The 21924-nt window shown below is 48.0% G+C and overlaps 1 protein-coding gene across 4 annotated transcripts in view; it reads right to left on the bottom strand.

Moving 5' to 3' along the window:
• Positions 1 to 2815: 2815 nt before the first annotated feature.
• The window catches only part of LOC134949241 (cytochrome P450 2F2-like), a 157386-nt gene continuing 138277 nt past the window's right edge, over positions 2816 to 21924 (bottom strand). For all 4 annotated transcript variants that reach the window (XM_063937714.1, XM_063937716.1, XM_063937715.1 and 1 more), the window contains one exon: positions 2816 to 3027. In XM_063937714.1, the coding sequence (XP_063793784.1) occupies positions 2831 to 3027 (197 nt within the window). In that variant the 3' untranslated portion in view covers positions 2816 to 2830. The remainder of the gene's footprint in view (positions 3028 to 21924) is intronic.

The following is a 21924-nucleotide window of genomic DNA, read 5'->3' as shown; positions in this document are numbered from 1 at the left end:
TTTGTTTTACTTTCTGCTGCATTATTATCTGGACTTTCTGTTATTAATAAATCTACATTGTGCACATGCGCAGAAACCCAATACTGCCTCCTCACTTCATTCCACCTACCTCCACTGACCCACTAGCGCCCCCTCCGGGGACACAAACTAAACCGACTCTGACACTAACAGATAAATCACAAACCTTCCAGGAGAGTAGGTAAGTATGCTTCTTTCATGTGCTCACGTCATATTGTTACATGGTTGGGCACAGAGGCGGAACTACCGGCAGTGCAAGCAGTGCACTGCACTGGGGCCCGCCTCTGTCCAGGGGCCCAAGCATGTAATGAGTCAAACTGACTCATTACATGCCGCTGGCGCTGCGGGCAACCGCTGCCCGCAGCGCACAGCCGCCTGGCGAGGAGAGGAGCAGCGGTACGGACGGGGGAAGGAGGAGGAGGGAGGTGAAGGAGGGAGCCGCAGCAGCGCTTTGTTACTGGTGGAGGCGCTGCTGCTGCTGCCCCTCTGCTTCCCTATAGGCTGTCTTCCAAGAACAGCCTATAGGGAAGCAGAGGGGCAGCAGCAGCAGCGCCTCCACCAGTAACAAAGAGCTGCTGCGGCTCCCTTCTTCACCTCCTTCCTCCACCTCCTCTACTGCCCGGGAATCGTCTGACACGGCTGCACCGAGGAGCCAGAGCCGGCGGAGAGGGTAAGTATAATTCTTCTTTCTTTCTTTTTCTCTTTTTCTTTCTTTCCTTCTTTCTTTCTTGGGCCTGCCTGCCGCTACGTGTAAAAAAGGGAGACTGCCTGCCGCTATGTGTAAAAAAGGGGGACTGCCTGCCGCTACGTGTAAAAAAGGGGGACTGCCTGCCGCTATGTGAAAAAAGGGGGACTGCCTGCCGCTACGTGTAAAAAAGGGGGACTGCCTGCCGCAATGTGTAAAAATGGGGGACTGCCTGCCGCAATGTGTAAAAAGGGGTAATCTGCCTGCCGTAATGTGTAAAAAGGGGGGACTGCCTGACGTAATGTGTAAAAAGGGGGAATCAGCCTGCCGTAATGTGTAAAATGGTGGACTGCCTGCCGCTGTGTGTAAAAAGGGGTAATCTGCCTGACGCTATGTGTAAAAATGGGGAATCTGCCTGTCGCAATGTGTAAAAATGGGGGACTGCCTACCGCTATGTGTAAAAAGGGGTAATCTGCCTGACGCTATGTGTAAAAATGGGGAATCTGCCTGCCGCAATGTGTAAAAAGGGGGACTGCCTGACGCTATGTGTAAAAATGGGGAATCTGCCTGCTGCAATGTGTAAAAAGGAGGAATCTGCCTGCCGTAATGTTTAAAAATGGGGACGCTGTCTGCCATAATGTGTAACAAGGGCACGCTGTCTGCCGTTATGTGTAAAAAGTGTACGCTGTCTGCCGCTATGTGTAACAAGGGCACGCGGTCTGCCGTTATGTGTAAAAAGGGCACGCTGTCTGCCGTTATGTGTAAAAAGGGCACGCTGTCTGCCGTTATGTGTAAAAAGTGCACGCTGTCTGCTGTAATGTGTAAAAAGAGGAATCTGTTTGCTGTAAGGTGTAAAAGGGTCTCTACCTGGTCTAGTGGTGCTACTGTGCGGCGTAATTTGAATAATGGAGACTACTGTGTTGGTATTATTTTGTGGCCACACCCCTTCCCCACGAAGCCACGCCACTATGTATTTTTGCGCGCGCCTACGGCGCGCACTGCCCCTGTTTTGCATGCAGGGGTGGGGCTCCGATGCCGTTTCTTGCACACAGTGCTAAAATGTCTAGTTACGGCACTGTTGCTAGGTATCCACTTCCCTGAGCAGGTCCCCTTACCAGATCCTCTCCTCTGGGATGTGTGTGGGGGGGGGGCAAAGCATTTTGTCGCACCTGGGCCCACCGCTCGCTAGTTCCGCCACTGGTTGGGCAACAATTACATTATTTTGGAATAACCTGGTAGGCTCTGACTTTAAATAAAACACAATGTGCATTGTTCTATATTACTTTTTTCTGGCCAAGCCTAGGTGCAAAATTAAAATGAATATCTATTAACGCCCTCACTGGTGCTTTTTACTACAAATGGGTATATTCAATAAGAGTTGGAACCTCTTGTCTTGTCAGAAAGACGGCAGTTTCCGACTGATTTAGGTCAGATGGGGTTCCGACCTATTCAACAGGGGCTGATTTTCCGACAATTCGGGAATTCCTGACTTGTCCGAAAACACGTGGACCGGCGGAGTAACTGCCAATCCGTGTGCTTCTGTCGGAAACGGGACAAAATCCGACAGGTTTTGGCCCCGTTTCCTACAATCTCAATCCGACTTTTAAAAAAAGTAAAATTGAGGAGATCAGACAGGGGAGCGGGGCAAGGGAGGGAGAGAGAGTGCCTACCGGCGGGGGCTGGAGCCACAGACGGTGGAAGACACTCTCCTCTCTGATGGGCATCCCCCCGGCCAGGCTTCTCTCTCCCTGCAGCACTCCCCGGCCAGCAGGTAGCTAGTCTCCCGGTAGCGTTCCCCGGTCAGCAGATGGCTATATGGATGAGTGAGGCTCCCTCCAGCAGCTCCCTGTGATCTCACACATGGGGAGCTGCTGACAGCAGCAGCAGGACGGGACACCGCCAACGGCCAAATCCGACAGTCGGATTTGGCCGCTTATTGAATAGGGCTGGTCAATCCATTCCGACAAATGCATGTCAGAATGGATCCGACTCTTATTGAATATACCCCAAACCAGACCAATAAAGTCCACCGCTAGCCTAGGTAGATAATGTACTGCTTTACTGGTCCCCAGTCATGAAAGTTTTACTGAGTACAAAAGATGTGTGCAAATGTATTCTTTTATCCTTTTATTTTTGAGAACATGAACGAGGTAAAAGGCAAATTTCATAGTTGGGAGGGATGTGTGCAAGCCCCACTCCCACTGGTGCAACTGAGATCTCTTCAGGGGGGATCGGTGATTTGATGGTAAAGCTTTGCAGCAGCGTGGTGACATACAAGAAAATTTCCATAACTGCCAGGCTCATTCCGGGACAAATTCTCTTGCCTGAAAAGATATGAGAAGCAGGAGACAAAAGATGATAGACAATAGACATAGACCAACCAGTAATATGCAAGTGTTTTAGTTTCTACTGCAGACACTACTAACCCTTACATGGCCAAATCATTCAGGTATTTTTTAGTCTTTACAAATTCTTTATGGAAGAGTATAAGAACAAATTACAAAACTATACCACAAATCTGAGGTGTATCAGTAATTACACAATGATGAGGATCAGTGCCAGATTAAGGTCTATATGGGCCTGGAGCTGAAATTTATGAAGTCCCTATTGTATGCCTTCATGGTGTGTAACAACTTCTGTGGGTTTGTGGGGTCTATACAGAGGGTGTGGCCTACATCATGTATTTAGCAAACAGCAGTAAGCTTAGTTTACTGCTGTTTGTAACTCTGGGGCAGATTTATTAAGCCTGGAGTGGAAGGTGACAACGCACCAGCCAGTCAGCTCCTAACTATCATTTATCAAACCGAGCCTGTAACTTGATAGTTAGGAGCTGATTGGCTGGTACTTCCACTTTATCACTTCACCAGGCTTGTGCCAAAAGCCTTTCCAGTTTCAGAGAAGATTTTCCAGTTTCACTGAAGCCTTCCAGGCTTTGCTGAGTCCGTGCCAGTCAAAGCACAATGGGGGTCATTCCGAGTTGATCACTAACTGCCGTTGTTCGCAGCGCAGTGATCAGGCTAAAAATCGGCACTTCTGCGCATGCGTATGGTGCACACTGCACACTGCGCACACGCAACGTACTTTCACAAAAGCCGATGTCGTTTTACACAAGGTGTAGCGACGCTTTTCAGTCGCACTGCTGATCGTTGAGTGATTGACAGGAAGTGGGTGTTTCTGGGTGGTAACTGCCCATTTCTGGGTGTGTGTGAAAAAACGCAGGCGTGCCAGATAAAAATGCAGGAGTGGCTGGAGAAACGGGGGAGTGGCTGGCCGAACGCAGGGCGTGTTTGTGACGTCAAAATAGGAACTAAACAGTCTGAAGTGATCGCAAGGTAGGAGTAGGTCTGCAGCTACTCAGAAACTGCACCTTTTTTTTTGTAGCAGCGCTGCGATCCTTTCGTTCGCACTTCTGCTAAGGTAAGATACACTCCCAGAGGGCGGCTGCTTAGCGTTTGCACTGCTGCTAAAAGCAGCTAGCGAGCGAACAACTCGGAATGAGGGCCCATGTGCATTGCTTTTTAGCCTACCGCTTTCTATAGATCTATTAACTGGATTCACCATCTACCTGGTATACTGGGAGAGAGTAGACACCTACTGAAACAAGGGAGTATGGGTCTAAATCAGAGTTGTATGCAAACCCAGCATACAACTCCCAATTGTTGTCGGTCTGCGCATGTGCAGAACGAGGCCTGCAATATCTCTCACTTCAGCTTACTCAGACTGTCTGCTGCTACTGCTGCCGTCATCGCACACTTCGCAACAGATGTTCATGACGGTAATCCAAAGTAGCTTTAAGATCTGCTAAACTATTAGGAGGCATCTGCTTCCTGTAGATGCCTCCTGCAGCATCTGCAATAGCATAGTAGCTGTACGCAGTAGCGGATCTAGCCACGGGCAAGCAGTACTTTTGCCCGGGGCGCCGCCTTCCGGAGGGTGCAGGGCGCCCTCCGGAGGGCGCCGTACCAGGGCAAGATCCGCTGCTGGTGTGTGCCCCCCGCCCCCGGCCGCTGCCGCTGGGAAGGGAAACTAGACGCGCACGCGTCTAGTTTCCCTTCCTGGAGAGGTCCTTTACTGTGTGGTGCGCGATGACGTCATCGCGCACCGCACATCAATTCAGTCTGTACAGGGGGCGTAAATGACCACGCCCCCTGTACAAAGCCACGCCCCCTAATGCCGCCCAGGGCGCCAGAAGCCCCGGAGCCGGCCCTGGCTGTACGGTATTGCACAGTAGCTTCCCTGCGCTTGTGCAATACCGTACAACTGAGAAGCAGGCCCCATATTATTTTTAAAAAAGAATAGAACTGAAAAAAATCTGGATTTTAAATAAATGGTATTTTTTTTCTGTGATCTTTCTCTGCTATCAACATCCAGAGATTCATTCTTAAATACAGTTCCTCTGGCTGGGTTTATTGCTGAACACTTTCTTAACAAAGATATGACCTATAATAAATAGACCCCTCTTTACTTTCCCCTCTCGATTCCTTCGTAAGTACTTCACTGTTCTCTAGATACCTTATAACTTTCCATCCAACAGTACAGAGGTGACAAGACCAGGACAGAGGAGGAGGTTCCCACCAAAGCCTGTGCAAGGAGGAGGAGCCAAGAAAGATAGAGGCCATCACTCCAGCATCCGCTCTTGTGCCAGAGCTGCAGGGTAGCGCACACAATACCCTTCAGATGGTCTAGCCTCCGTGGAAGACACCTGTATATCCCCTCTTCAATCCGGCCCATACAACAATAAGAGTGCTGGATGGAGTACTCTGTTGTTGTTGTTGTTGTTGTTGTTGTTGTTATTGTTGTACGCAGTGGTCGAAGTTGGAATTTAGAAGTAGGGTATGGAAAATTTCATAAAATGGCCGGGGACCTGGGGTACACCTAGACTCATAGAAAATACAGGGATTTTGGTAAAGTAAAATCAATTTTAGATACTTTTTAAAAGAAACCATATTATATTGTATATTAATCAAACCTGTGTTTCCCACCTCCTGTGTTCATCATCTCTTACCCATACAGTATCTGTTTTATTTCAGCTTTTCTTAATGTCTCACATGTCACCCCTGCCACTTTCACTTCCTCCTTCCCTTACTACCCCCATGCCTCTCATACTCTCTATCCTTCTTTCGCCCTGCACTTTTCACTTCCTCCTTCCATCTCTCACCCCTGTACCTCACTATCTCCTTTCATCTCCACCCCTGCACCTCAATCCCTCCTTCCATCTCTCGTCCCTGTACCTCATTTCATCTCTCGCCACTGTACCTCACTTTCTCCTTCCAGCTCTTGCCACTGTACCTCATTCCCTCTTACCATCTCTCACCTCTGCAGTACACCGCACTCCCTCCCTCTTTTTCTTGCCCCTGTATCTCGCTCCCTCCTTCCATCTCTCACCCCTGCACCTCACTATCTCCTTCCATCTCTATTCCTGCACCTCAATCCCTCCTTCCATCTCTCGTCCCTGTACCTCCTTCCATCTCTCGCCACTGTACCTCACTTCCTCCTTCCAGCTCTCACCACTGTACCTCGCTTCCTCCTTCCAGCTCTCGCCACTGTACCTCACTCACTCCTTCCAGCTCTGGCCCCTGTACCTCATTGCCTCCTTCCATCTCTCACCTCTGCAGTGCACCGTACTCCCTCCCTCGTTTTCTTGCCCCTGTATCTCGTTCCTTCCTTCCATCTCTACTCCTGCACCTCAATACCTCCTTCCATCTCTCGCTACTGTACCTCACTACCTCCTTCCAGCTCTTGCCACTGTACCTCACTTCCTACTTCCAGCTCTCACCTCTGCAGTGCACCACACTCCCTCCCTCCTTTTCTTGCCCCTGTTTCTTGCTTCTGCCTTCCATCTCTCACCCATGCACCTCACTAACTCCTTCCATGCTCATCCCCGTACCTTGCTCCCCCTTGCTTCTCTTACCCCTGCCCCCCTTGCTTCTCTTACCCCTGCACCTCACTCCCTCCTTCCATCTCTCATCTCTGTACCTCACTCCCTCCTTCCATCTCTCGCCACTGTACCTCACTCCCTCCTTCCATCTTTGTCCCCTGTACCTCATTCCCTCCCTCTATCTCTCATCTCTGCAGTGCACCGCACTACCTCCCTCCTTCTCTCACCCCTGTATCTCGCTACCTCCTTCCATCTCTCACCCCTGCACCTCTCTCCTTCCATCCCCGTACCTTGCTCCCCCTTCCATCTCTCCACCCTGAATCTCACTCCCTTCCATCTCTCACCCCGGCACCTCACTCCTTTCCATCTCTCACCCCGTCACCTCACTCCCTTCCTTCCATCTCTCCCGGCAGCTCATTCACTTCCTTCCATCTCTTGTCCCTACACCTCACTCCCAACTTTCTAATACACCTGCCCCTCACTCCCTCCTTCTTATTTCCCTGCACCTCACTACCTCCTTCCTTATAATACCAATGCACCTCACCCCTCAATGTGCATGTGTCCATCGTACCTTCCCCTAGCATGCAGAATAGGCAGCGTTATGGGAGAGAAGAGCTGGGGGTTAAACCACTTGAACCACTGCATCCAGCACACATGCTGCACTGTAGTGGGGTTGGTGCTATAGGTATGCGGCTGGGAGCAGGTGCTGCTCCTGGATACCAGCAGTGATGTATTAAAGGACCATGCACAAAAAGGGCACGTGGCAGAACATATGCCGGCACCTGGCTCTACAGATACACTCAGAGCGGGTGGCTCAGCTCATTACAGAAAACATCATAAATATATTAGAAGCTGTGCCGCTGGTGGGCCTGCTCATGTTCTCAAAGCCACCGCCTCCTCCCGTTCCCAGAGCCACCTCCTTAGCTGGGAGCCCATGTAGGCGGCAAGTGGTGTATGGGATGTACCTGCAGCGTCCGTAGCCGACACTATCTATCCACCAACCGATAATGAAGGGGCAATTCTTCGGGCCACCGACAGCATCTCTTGCACGCCCCTGTCGTTTTTTAAAAATTTCTGCACCACCAAATTCAATGTATGTGCAAATCATGGGACGTGATGGAATTTGCCTACATGTAATACACGCACAATATTGGTGGCGTTGTCCGATGTCACAAATCCCCAGGAGAGTCCAATTGCGGTAAGCCATTCTGCGATGATGTTCCTCAGTTTCCGTAAGAGGTTGTCAGCTGTGTGCCTCTTATGAAAAGCGGTGATACAAAGCGTATCCTGCCTAGGAACGATTTGGCGTTTGCGAGATGCTGCTACTGGTGCCGCCGCTGCTGTTTTTGCTGCGGGAGGCAATACATCTACCCAGTGGGCTGTCACAGTCATATAGTCCTGAGTCTGCCCTGCTCCACTTGTCCACATGTCCGTGGTTAAGTGGACATTGGGTACAACTGCATTTTTTAGGACACTGGTGAATCTTTTTCTGACGTCTGTGTACATTCTCGGTATCGCCTGCCTAGAGAAATGGAACCTAGATGGTATTTGGTACCGGGGACACAGTACCTCAAACAATTCTCTAATTCCCTGTGAATTAACGGTGGATACCGGACACACGTTTAACACCAACGCAGCTGTTAAGACCTGAGTTATCCGCTTTGCAGCAGGATGACTGCTGTGATATTTCATCTTCCTCGCAAAGGACTGTTGGACAGTCAGTTGCTTACTGGAAGTAGTACAAGTGGTCTTCCGACTTCCCCTCTGGGATGACGATCGACTCCCAGCAGCAACAACAGCAGCGCCAGCAGCAGTAGGCGTTACACTCAAGGATGCATCGGAGGAATTTCAGGCAGGAGAGGACTCGTCAGACTTGCCAGTGACATGGCCTGCAGGACTATTGGCTTTCCTGTCTAAGGAGGAAATTGACACTGAGGGAGTTGGTGGTGTGGTTTGCAGGAGCTTGGTTACAAGAGGAAGGGATTTAGTTGTCAGTGGACTGCTTCCGCTGTCACCCAAAGTTTTTGAACTTGTCAATGACTTCTGATGAATGCGCTCCAGGTGACGTATAAGGGAGGATGTTCCTAGGTGGTTAATGTCCTTACCCCTACTTATTACAGCTTGACAAAGGCAACACACGGCTTGACACCTGTTGTCCGCATTTCTTTAAAAATAATTCCACACCGAAGAGGTGATTATTTTTGTAATTTGACCAGGCATGTCAATGGCCATATTCGTCCCACGGACAACAGGTGTCTCCCCGGGTGCCTGACTTAAACAAACCACCTCACCATCAGAATCCTCCTTGTCAATTTCCTCCTCAGCGCCAGCAACACCCATATCCTCATCCTGGTGTACTTCAACAGTGACATCTTCAATTTGACTATCAGGAACTGGACTGCGGGTGCTCCTTCCAGCACTTGCAGGGGGCGTGCAAATGGTGGAAGGCACCACCTCTTCCCGTCCAGTGTTGGGAAGGTCAGGCATCGCAACCGACACAATTGGACTCTCCTTGGGGATTTGTGATTTAGAAGAACGCACAGTTCTTTGCTGTGCTTTTGCCAGCTTAAGTCTTTTCATTTTTCTAGCGGGAGGATGAGTGCTTCCATCCTCATGTGAAGCTGACCCACTAGTCATGAGGAACATAGGAGAGGGCCTTAGCCGTTGCTTGCCACTCCGTGTCGTAAATGGCATATTGGCAAGTTTACGCTTCTCCTCAGACGCTTTTAATTTAGATTTTTGGGTCATTTTACTGAACTTTTGTTTTTTGTATTTTACATGCTCCCTACTATGACATTGGACATCGGCCTTGGCAGACGACGTTGATGGCATTTCATCGTCTCGGCCATGACTAGTGGCAGCAGCTTCAGGACGAGGTGGAAGTGGATCTTGATCTTTCCCTATTTTACGCTCCACATTTTTGTTCTCCATTTTTTAATGTGTGGAATTATATGCCAGTAATATATCAATAGCAATGGCCTACTGTACTGTACTATATATGTATACTGTTGTGTCACCAAAATGCTGCACTGTAATACTATTCAATATATACTGCTCACAAAAATGCCGCACAGATATGGAATGGATACGTGCACTCAGTGACACAGAGCTGCAAGATACAGCAATGGCCTACTGTACACAACTATATACTGTTGGGTCACCAAAATGCTGCACTGTTATGCTATATATACTGCTCACAAAAATGCTGCACATATATGGAATGGATATGTGCACTCAGTGACACAGAGCTGCAAGATACAGCAATGGCCTACTGTACACAACTATATACTGTTGGGTCACCAAAATGCTGCACTGTAATACTATATATACTGCTCACAAAAATTCCGCACAGATATGGAATGGATACGTGCACTCAGTGACACAGAGCTGCAAGATACAGCAATGGCCTACTGTACTGTACTACTATAATTATTATATACTGGTGGTCCCCAGTCCCCACAATGCAGCACACTGAGCACAAAGATTTGCAGCACACTGAGCACAGATTATTTGCAGCACACTGAGCACAGATATTTGCAGCACACTGAGCACAGATTACGGAGCTTTTCAGGGAGAGAACGCTGCCACGTCCTCTCCGTTCAATCTCCAATGCATGAGTGAAAATGGCGGGGATGCGCGGCTCTTTATATAGAATACGAATCTCGCGAGGATCCGACAGCGGGATGATGACTTTCAGGTGCGTTCTGGTTAACCGAGCAAGGCGGGAAGATCCGAGGCTGCCTTGGAACCGTGTAAAATGGGTGAAGTTCGGGGGGGTTCGGATCTAGAGGAACCGAACCCGCTCATCTATAATATATATATATATATATATATATATATATATATATACATACATATTATAGAGGACGTGTATATATATATATAAATATATATATATATATATATATATATGTATATATATATATATATATATATATATATATATGTATATATGTATATATATAAAACACAAAAAATGCCCGGCACTCCCACTAAAACAGCATGAATCCGGGTGCCCTCCGCATCAGATAATACGATAAAAAGCAGAAAGAAGGCAGCGGCACTCCGTCAAAATCGAAACCGTGTATTTAAATCACAAAAACAGTGGTCACGTGGTCATGTGACCACTGTTTTTGTGATATAAATACACGGTTTTGATTTTGACGGAGTGCCGCTGCCTTCTTTCTGCTTTTTATGTATATATATATATATATATATATATATATATATAGCATTCCAATTCAGCCGGCACTCCTTGCTTCCAAATAACTGGTCCCGGTGTCCAGTGCAAAAAATCATACATATGAACAGAAGCTCCTTCTGTTACTTGTCTATAGTAATTTGTTCTTAATAGTAGTTCACTCAGCAATAGCTCATGTAGTGATTTTTAACACTTAGACCACAGATTTCTCTACGGGTGACAGCTCGTTTCCTTATATACCACTTGGTAGGTGGTTTTAGGTAATCTGCGGAAACAATGGGGAGGAAACAAGCGCCTAATAGTGTAGTAAATAAGAATTTACTTACCGATAATTCTATTTCTCGGAGTCCGTAGTGGATGCTGGGGTTCCTGAAAGGACCATGGGGAATAGCGGCTCCGCAGGAGACAGGGCACAAAAAGTAAAGCTTTAGGATCAGGTGGTGTGCACTGGCTCCTCCCCCTATGACCCTCCTCCAAGCCTCAGTTAGGATACTGTGCCCGGACGAGCGTACACAATAAGGAAGGATTTTGAATCCCGGGTAAGACTCATACCAGCCACACCAATCACACTGTACAACCTGTGATCTGAATCCAGTTAACAGTATGATAACAGCGGAGCCTCTGAAAAGATGGCTCACAACAATAATAACCCGATTTTTGTAACTATGTACAAGTAATGCAGATAATCCGCACTTGGGATGGGCGCCCAGCATCCACTACGGACTCCGAGAAATAGAATTATCGGTAAGTAAATTCTTATTTTCTCTATCGTCCTAGTGGATGCTGGGGTTCCTGAAAGGACCATGGGGATTATACCAAAGCTCCCAAACGGGCGGGAGAGTGCGGATGACTCTGCAGCACCGAATGAGAGAACTCCAGGTCCTCCTTAGCCAGGGTATCAAATTTGTAGGATTTTACAAACGTGTTTGCCCCTGACTAAATAGCCGCTCGGCAAAGTTGTAAAGCCGAGACCCCTCGGGCAGCCGCCCAAGATGAGCCCACCTTCCTTGTGGAATGGGCATTTACATATTTTGGCTGTGGCAGGCCTGCCACAGAATGTGCAAGCTGAATTGTATTACACATCCAACTAGCAATAGTCTGCTTAGAAGCAAGAGCACCCAGTTTGTTGGGTGCATACAGGATAACAGCAAGTCAGTTTTCCTGACTCCAGCCGTCCTGGAACCTATACTTTCAGGGCCCTGACAACATCCAGCAACTTGGAGTCCTCCAAGTCCCCAGTAGGCGCAAGGCACCACAATAAGCTGGTTCAGGTGAAACACTGACACCACCTTAGGGAGAGAACTGGGGACGAGTCCGCAGCTCTGCCCTGTCCGAATGGACAAACAGATATGGGCTTTTTTGAGAAAAAAACCCACCAATTTGACACTCGCCTGGCCCAGGCCAGGGCCAAGAGCATGGTCACTTTTCATGTGATTTGAGGAATCCCAGAACTACGTTGAGATCCCACAGTGCCACTGGAGGCACAAAAGGGGGTTGTATATGCAATACTCCCTTGACAAACTTCTGGACTTCAGGAACTGAAGCCAATTCTTTCTGGAAGAAAATCGACAGGGCCGAAATTTGAACCTTAATGGGCCCCAATTTGAGGCCCATAGACACTCCTGTTTGCAGGAAATGCAGGAATCGACCGAGTTGAAATTTCTTCGTGGGGCCTTCCTGGCCTCACACCACGCAACATATTTTCGCCACATGTGGTGATAATGTTGTGCGGTCACCTCCTTCCTGGCTTTGACCAGGGTAGGAATGACCTCTTCCGGAATGCCTTTTTCCCTTAGGATCCGGCGTTCCACCGCCATGCCGTCAAACGCAGCTGCGGTAAGTCTTGGAACAGACATGGTACTTGCTGAAGCAAGTCCCTTCTTAGCGGCAGAGGCCATAAGTCCTCTGTGAGCATCTCTTGAAGTTCCGGGTACCAAGTCCTTCTTGGCCAATCCGGAGCCATGAGTATAGTTCTTACTCCTCTACGTCTTATAATTCTCAGTACCTTAGGTATGAGAAGCAGAGGAGGGAACACATACACCGACTGGTACACCCACGGTGTTACCAGAACGTCCACAGCTATTGCCTGAGGGTCTCTTGACCTGGCGCAATACCTGTCCCGTTTTTTGTTCAGACGGGACGCCATCATGTCCACCTTTGGTATTTCCCAACGGTTCACAATCATGTGGAAAAACTTCCCGATGAAGTTTCCACTCTCCCGGGTGGAGGTCGTGCCTGCTGAGGAAGTCTGCTTCCCAGTTTCCACTCCCGGAATGAAACACTGCTGACAGTGCTATCACATGATTTTCCGCCCAGCGAAAAGTCCTTGCAGTTTTTGCCATTGCCCTCCTGCTTCTTGTGCCGCCCTGTCTGTTTACGTGGGCGACTGCCGTGATGTTTTTCCCACTGGATCAATACCGGCTGACCTTGAAGCAGAGGTCTTGCTAAGCTTAGAGCATTATAAATTTACCCTTAGCTCCAGTATATTTATGTGGAGAAAAGTCTCCAGACTTGATCACACTCCCTGGAAATTTTTTCCTTGTGTGACTGCTCCCCAGCCTCTCGGGCTGGCCTCCGTGGTCACCAGCATCCAATCCTGAATGCCGAATCTGCGGCCCTCTAGAAGATGAGCACTCTGTAACCACCACAGGAGAGACACCCTTGTCCTTGGATATAGGGTTATCCGCTGATGCATCTGAAGATGCGATCCGGACCATTTGTCCAGCAGATCCCACTGAAAAGTTCTTGCGTGAAATCTGCCGAATGGAATTGCTTCGTAGGAAGCCACCATTTTTACCAGGACCCTTGTGCAATGATGCACTGACACTTTTCCTGGTTTTAGGAGGTTCTTGACTAGCTCGGATAACTCCCTGGCTTTCTCTTCCGGGAGAAACACCTTTTTCTGGACTGTGTCCAGAATCATCCCTAGGCACAGCAGACGTGTCGTCAGGATCAGCTGCGATTTTGGAATATTTAGAATCCATCCGTGCTGTTGTAGCAGTATCCGAGATAGTGCTACTCCGACCTCCAACTGTTCCCTGGACTTTGCCCTTATCAGGAGATCGTCCAAGTAAGGGGTAATTAAGATGCCTTTTCTTCGAAGAAGAATCATCATTTCGGCCATTACCTTGGTAAAGACCCGGGGTGCCGTGGACAATCCAAACGGCCGCGTCTGAAACTGACAGTGACAGTTCTATACCACGAACCTGAGGTACCCTTAGTGAGAAGGGCAAATTTGGGACATGGAGGTAAGCATCCCTGATGTCCCGGGACACTATATAGTCCCCTTCTTCCTGGTTCGTTATCACTGCTCTGAGTGACTCCATCTTGATTTGAACCTTTGTAAGTGTTCAAATTTTTTTAGATTTAGAATAGGTCTCACCTAGCCTTCTGGCTTCAGTACCACAATATAGTGTGGAATAATACCCCTTTCCTTGTTGTAGGAGGGGTAATTTGATTATCACCTGCTGGGAATACAGCTTGTGAATTTTTTCCCATACTGCCTCCTTGTCGGAGGGATACCTTGGTAAAGCAGACTTCAGGAGCCTGCGAGGGGGAAACGTTTCGACATTCCAATCTGTACCCCTGGGATACTACTTGTAGGATCCAGGGGTCCTGTACGGTCCCAGCGTCATGCTGAGAGCTTGGCAGAAGCGGTGGAAGGCTTCTGTTCCTGGGAATGGGCTGCCTGCTGCAGTCTTCTTCCCTTTCCTCTATCCCTGGGCAAATATGACTCTTATAGGGACGAAAGGACTGAGGCTGAAAAGACGGTGTCTTTTTCTGCAGAGATGTGACTTAGGGTAAAAACGGTGGATTTTCCAGCAGTTGCCGTGGCCACCAGGTCCGATGGACCGACCCCAAATAACTCCTCTTCCTTTATACGGCAATACACCTTTGTGCCGTTTGGAATCTGCATCACCTGACCACTGTCGTGTCCATAAACATCTTCTGGCAGATATGGACATCGCACTTACTCTTGATGCCAGAGTGCAAATATCCCTCTGTGCATCTCGCATATATAGAAATGCATCCTTTAAATGCTCTATAGTCAATAAAATACTGTCCCTGTCAAGGGTATCAATATTTTTAGTCAGGGAATCCGACCAAGCCACCCCAGCTCTGCACATCCAGGCTGAGGCGATCGCTGGTCGCAGTATAACACCAGTATGTGTGTATATACTTTTATATGATATTTTCCAGCCTCCTGTCAGCTGGCTCCTTGAGGACGGCCCTATCTATAGACGGTACCGCCACTTGTTTTGATAAGCGTGTGAGCGCCTTATCCACCCTAAGGGGTGTTTCCCAACGCGCCCTAACTTCTGGCGGGAAAGGGTATACCGCCAATAATTTTCTATCGGGGGGAACCCACGCATCATCACACACTTCATTTAATTTATCTGATTCAGGAAAAACTACAGGTAGTTTTTTCACATCCCACATAATACCCTCTTTTGTGGTACTTGTAGTATCAGAAATATGTAACACCTCCTTCATTGCCCTTAACGTGTGGCCCTAATAAGGAATACGTTTGTTTATTCACCGTCGACACTGGATTCAGTGTCCGTGTCTGTGTCTGTGTCGACCGACTAAGGTAAACGGGCGTTTTAAAAACCCCTGACGGTGTTTTTGAGACGTCTGGACCGGTACTATTTGTTTGTCGGCCGTCTCATGTCGTCAACCGACCTTGCAGCGTGTTGACATTATCACGTAATTCCCTAAATAAGCCATCCATTCCGGTGTCGACTCCCTAGAGAGTGACATCACCATTACAGGCAATTGCTCCGCCTCCTCACCAACATCGTCCTCATACATGTCGACACACACGTACCGACACACAGCACACACACAGGGAATGCTCTGATAGAGGACAGGACCCACTAGCCCTTTGGAGAGACAGAGGGAGAGTTTGCCAGCACACACCAAAAAACGCTATAATTATATAGGGACAACCTTATATAAGTGTTTTCCCTTATAGCATCTTTTTATATATTTCTAACGCCAAATTAGTGCCCCCCCTCTCTGTTTTAACCCTGTTTCTGTAGTGCAGTGCAGGGGAGAGCCTGGGAGCCTTCCCTCCAGCCTTTCTGTGAGGGAAAATGGCGCTGTGTGCTGAGGAGATAGGCCCCGCCCCTTTTTCGGTGGGCTCGTCTCCCGCTCTTCAACGGATTCTGGCAGGGGTTAAATATCTCCATATAGCCCCCGGAGGCTATATGTGAGGTATTTTTTGCCAAAAAATAGGTTTACATTGCCTCCCAGGGCGCCCCCCTCCCGGCGCCCTGCACCCTCAGTGACTGCCGTGTGAAGTGTGCTGAGAGCAATGGCGCACAGCTGCAGTGCTGTGCGCTACCTTAAGAAGACTGAGGAGTCTTCTGCCGCCGATTCTGGACCTTCTTCTCTTTTCAGCATCTGCAAGGGGGCCGGCGGCGAGGCTCCGGTGACCATCCAGGCTGTACCTGTGATCGTCCCTCTGGAGCTAATGTCCAGTAGCCAAAGAAGCCAATCCATCCTGCACGCAGGTGAGTTCACTTCTTCTCCCCTAAGTCCCTCGTTGCAGTGATCCTGTTGCCAGCAGGACTCACTGTAAAATAAAAAACCTAAGCTAAACTTTTCTAAGCAGCTCTTTAGGAGAGCCACCTAGATTGCACCCTTCTCGGCCGGGCACAAAAATCTAACTGAGGCTTGGAGGAGGGTCATAGGGGGAGGAGCCAGTGCACACCACCTGATCCTAAAGCTTTACTTTTTGTGCCCTGTCTCCTGCGGAGCCGCTATTCCCCATGGTCCTTTCAGGAACCCCAGCATCCACTAGGACGATAGAGAAATTTCAAATAACAGATTGACAATGTGTATAATGTAGATGGTACCCATACCAGATTTTGGTATATATAACAGCCTGTAGTCAGACTGTTAATGAAGCAGCTCCCGAGACGTGTATTAACTGATGATTGACAGATACTCCCAGCAATCCCGTCACGGCCATGTTAATTTCTTATGAGTTATGACATGGTTGTTTAAGCTATGTGCTCACTTTATGTGCTTGATTCTTGTGCTGCTTGTTATTCATATATGTAATATGCATTGCCTCACTGCCTCTATCCATATGTGTGCCTCTATCTCCTCCAAGCAGCACACAACCACACAAGAATCACAGGTCATCCTTCTTCAGTCGAGAGGCGGGCTGGGCCCAGGTACTTTTAAAGGGGCGTGGCCTAATCACAGGGTGTGTGGTCATGTACCTTTAGAAAAAAATACTGAAAAAATTGTATTTTAAGCACCTCCATGGCCACACTGCAACCCAGTACACAGCAGCGTGTGCTGGGCTGATGAGAAGAGCTGCAGCTGCTGCCAGGTAAGGGGGAGGGGGCCCCAACTGGACTCTCACTGGGCCCCTCCATCTGACCTGGGCCCGGCTAATTTGTACCCACTCCCCCCTTCTCCCGGCAACACTGGCCGCAGGCTGTTCCTGAGCACAGACTATTGGACAGCTGAGCCGTCGCTTAGCTGTCCTGTCTTGCGATGCGGCGCTGGCGCCACGGCTGTAAAGTGGGGAACTGGGAGCGCAACCGCAGATTGGATTGGTAAGAGATCCGATCTGTGGCAGGTGGTGGGGGCCCTTTTAGAAAGGGGGGCCCGGGGTACTTACCCCCAAGGCCCCCTCCCTTAATCCGGCTCTGCACACACAGCAGACTTACAAACTCACATAGCATACAAACACAAAGTGAATACACACACACATAGCATACATACTCATAGCATACTTACACACACCCATACATAGAATACTTACACACACAAATAACAGCTTGTCCTTTGATTTTACTACAGTAGCTGCGGACTTCCTATGTGACCTGCTGAGTGGTGCAGATCCTCCCTCTCTCTCAGAGCTGTGATCACGCTGCCCAGCCACTGCCTTATCAGCTGTCAGTGATCCGCATCAGGTGGCATGGATAAGAAAGCCTCCTGACGTGGAAGCATTGACAGCTGAACTGGCTCTGATCGCTGATGGCAGGTGGCCATTGCAAAAATGGAGTCAAGGCTCTGTCTGATCGGGGGTGTGGTCCTGCGTACTCAGAAATCTCCCCTGTGTGCGCTGCTGTATGCATACAGTAGTGATTGAGATGCATAGCCTCAGAAACAGGGAGTTGCAGGCGTGACAAATTACTGGCTGCAAAGGCAGATACTTAATCACTTAGATTGGTGGCCATACTCTGACAAAGAATTTACATCGAACATGGGACAGGTGCAAATTTTAATAGTGCATCCGATAATTGCGTGACACACCAGGAGGGGATGTTCCATTTAAAGATGCACAAAATGGACGTCTCAGACCTTGCACAGTCAGACGCATACTTGTGCATCAGGTGAGGAGCTGACACTAGCATTGGCTGAAAGTCACAGATGCGACTATGGCAAAAGATGCTGAAGCAGTCACAGAATCAGCCCCAAACTAGATTATTCTGCAGATCTCATATTTAAAAATCATCTTAACATACCTCCCAACTTTACAGCTGGAGGAAGCGGGACTTTGGCGCAGCATAGCCACCCCCCACCGGTTAAAGTGGTGTGACCTCTGGAAAGGGTGTGTGGCTTTGCGGGAGTGCCGCAACCGTTTTCCTCACTGAAGGAGCATGCCCAGCGCCCTGTGAGGCGCTGGCCATGCCCCCTCTCCCTCTGTCTCCCCGTGAATAGAAGCTGTGCGCATGCGCACAGCGTCTATTCACTGCTGGGCAGCAAGTGATAGAACCTCCCAACTACCCCACCCACCCACCGCAGGACACTGTGGCCCATGGGTGGGACAGCGGGACAGTCACAGAAAAATGGGACTGTCCCGTCAAAATCGGGACAGTTGGGAGGTATGTCTTAGGGATCATATTTATTTATGAATAGACCCTATCACCAGCAGTAAGCCTGACACATATCGCAGCTGGCCAGCTACAGGTTGAGTATCCCCTATCCAAGATTAAAAATCCCCTACTGAGATAATGACATATAGGCCCTCATTCCGAGTTGATCGCTCGCAAGCTGCTTTTAGCAGCAGTGCAAACGCTAAGCCGCCGCCCTCTGGGAGTGTATCTTAGCTTAGCAGAAGTGCGAACGAAAGGTTAGCAGTTCTGCAATTATATATTTTCATGCAGTTTCAGAGTAGCTCGATACTTACTCCTACCTTGCGATCACTGCAGACAGTTCAGTTCCTGTTTTGACGTCACAAACACGCCCTGCGTTCGGCCAGCCACTCCCCCGTTTCTACAGGCACGCCTGCGTTTTTTGTTTCAGATACCACCCAGAAACGGCCCTTTCCTGTCAATCATTCACCCTTCACTGGAGCGATACAAAACAGTCGTTCGGCCATGTGTAAAACTGCAAAGTTTTGTGTGAAAGTACTTAGCGTGTGTGCACTGTGGCCCATACACGTGCGCAGAACTGCCGACTTTTAGCCTGATCACTATGCTGCGAAAAACGGCAACGAGCGATCAACTCAGAATGAGGGCCCTAGATAGATAGATAGATAGATAGATAGATAGATAGATAGATAGATAGATAGATAGATATAATATAATATATATGTCATTATCTCAGTAGGGGACCCAAAAATTTGGGATTTTTAATTTTGGATAAGGAATACTCAACCTGTAACACATGCGCACATCCTCTTTTATAACAGCTAATAATTATGTTTACAGTATATTGGGGCACATTTACATTTCTCCATTGCGATTTTTAAGATTCTATATACAAGTTACTAATGTATTGGAAAATAATGAACACTTATAATTCCTGTCTGGAAGTTAAAAAAAAAAAACCTATCAATAAAACACTTCAACATGTCCCAAATTAATAAATCATTTTTATGTAAAATATACAAAAATAGATTTTGAAGGATTCCAATCAGTGCCAGATTAAGGGTGGTGGGGGCTCAGGAGTAATGAAGTAGTGGGGGCCTCCACTACTAAAATAGTTGCAAAAATACACACACTCACTCAGTGCCAGAGCTCTTTCCCTGGAGAGGACAGAGGAAAAACGCCGGAACTCACTTCCTGAAGAGAACAGAGGCCCTCATTCCGAGTCGTTCGCTCGGTATTTTTCATCGCATCGCAGTGAAAATCCGCTTAGTGCGCATGCGCAATATTCGCACTGCGACTGCGCCAAGTAATTTTACAATGAAGATAGTTTTTTTACTCACGGCTTTTTCATCGCTCCGGCGATCGTAGTGTGATTGACAGGAAATGGGTGTTACTGGGCGGAAACACGGCGTTTTAGGGGCGTGTGGATGAAAACGCTACCGTTTCCGGAAAAAACGCAGGAGTGGCCGGAGAAACGGGGGAGTGTCTGAGCGAACGCTGGGTGTGTTTATGACGTCAAACCAGGAACGACAAGCACTGAACTGATCGCAGATGCCGAGTAAGTCTGAAGCTACTCAGAAACTGCTAAGAAGTTTGTAATCGCAATATTGCGAATACATCGTTCGTAATTTTAAGAAGCTAAGATTCACTCCCAGTAGGCGGCGGCTTAGCGTGTGTAACTCTGCTAAAATCGCCTTGCGACCGATCAACTCGGAATGAGGGCCAGAGCCAGAGCAGCACAGCCGGGCAGCTTACAGTCAGTGTCTCATGGGATTTCACTGAAGTGGCTGCTGTACAGGGAAGACCTCCTCGGCAGCCGCTGTTATTAAACAGCTGAGCCATCGGAGGATGTTTACTCCACAGCAAACAGCTGTGTGTGGGGGCACCAGGATGACCGCCCCTGTTGCCCCTCCTTTAATCCAGCCCTGATTCCAATGTTTGCACAAAGCAGCCTGTATTAACTTCAGACCAAGACAGATGTCACCTCATCCAGAAATTTATGGAACAAGGGGGAGGGAATGAGACAATTACAGGCACTGGTGGCACAAACTTCTACATATGACAATCATCATAAATTATTTAAAAAAAAAAAACAACTGAAACAGAAATAATGCATCCCTAATACTGATGCTATGTCAATTGGTGGTCCCTCTGTGGTCTAAAGTTGTCCATTCACTCGTTTATTCCAACATGAAACAGAAACAAAGAGTACCAATGTGTAGCATACCGTAAATTATCATCCAAAGGGAGGACTATAAGAGCAATTATATATTAGGTCAGGTGCCAAAGAAGATGGCCAAACTTGTGATTCCGCCAAGATATCAGGTAATATTGTACCCCACTCACAATTTAACACATTATGCCGTGTTCATCAAGGTACAGTATCTTTATATCTACTATCCATGCATATATAACTCACTGGTGAGAAAGTGTGGAAAAAATCTTGTGTACCCCACTCACTTGTTAAATAGTAGTTGATTGCCCCTCTGATTAAACTGCTGTGTAATTGGGTGGAGAAACGTGTCAATTTTTGTATGCATCATTTTCATTGATTGTTTTTACCCCAATTATGGAATGTATATTGTGAAGAAAGTGTTTTTAGGATATTTTCCAAAATGTATTTACTATACTCATTTAACCGTGAGTGTGGTACGCTGACTACTCATTCCTGCCTTTGATATGTTAAAGAAACCTTTATAGGCTTATCTACTACTATTTAATGAATGAGTAGGGGTATGCAAGATTCTTTCCACCCTTTTTCATAACACAAGGGGTTATATGCATTGGATGGAAGATATAAAGATACCATGATGAGCACGACATAAGGTGCTTAATTGTGAGTGAGGTGCGATATTCACTGATATTTTGGTGGAATCCCAAGTCTGGCCATCTTCTTTGGCACCTGACCTGATATATAATTGTTCTTATAGCCCTCCCTTTGATTGGTTGATTATGAAAGATATTATAATTATTTATTTATTTACAGTTCCTTATATAGCGCAGTATATTCCATTGCGCTTTACAATTTGAACTACAGTAATAGAATAAAACTGGGTAACAGCAGACAGAAATACATATGTAACCACGCTCATTGTGGCTGCGAAGCGGCTGTATGGGCACTCCCAGTGTGCCCGGTGACACCCGCGCTGGACTGCACTAGGCTACAGCTTTTGCCGCTCAATGCAAGTCAAAGGGTACGGGTGTGATTAACACGCATGCGCACACCGGCCTGCACCCACACCTAGCTGCAGCCACAATGAGTGTGGCTACATCTGTAGAGGTGGGAAGGCCCTGCTCACAAGCT

Source organism: Pseudophryne corroboree, chromosome 8 (assembly GCF_028390025.1).
Source record: "Pseudophryne corroboree isolate aPseCor3 chromosome 8, aPseCor3.hap2, whole genome shotgun sequence".
In the NCBI taxonomy this organism is placed as follows: Eukaryota; Metazoa; Chordata; class Amphibia; order Anura; family Myobatrachidae; genus Pseudophryne; species Pseudophryne corroboree.
This window is presented reverse-complemented; position numbering and strand designations above follow the sequence as displayed.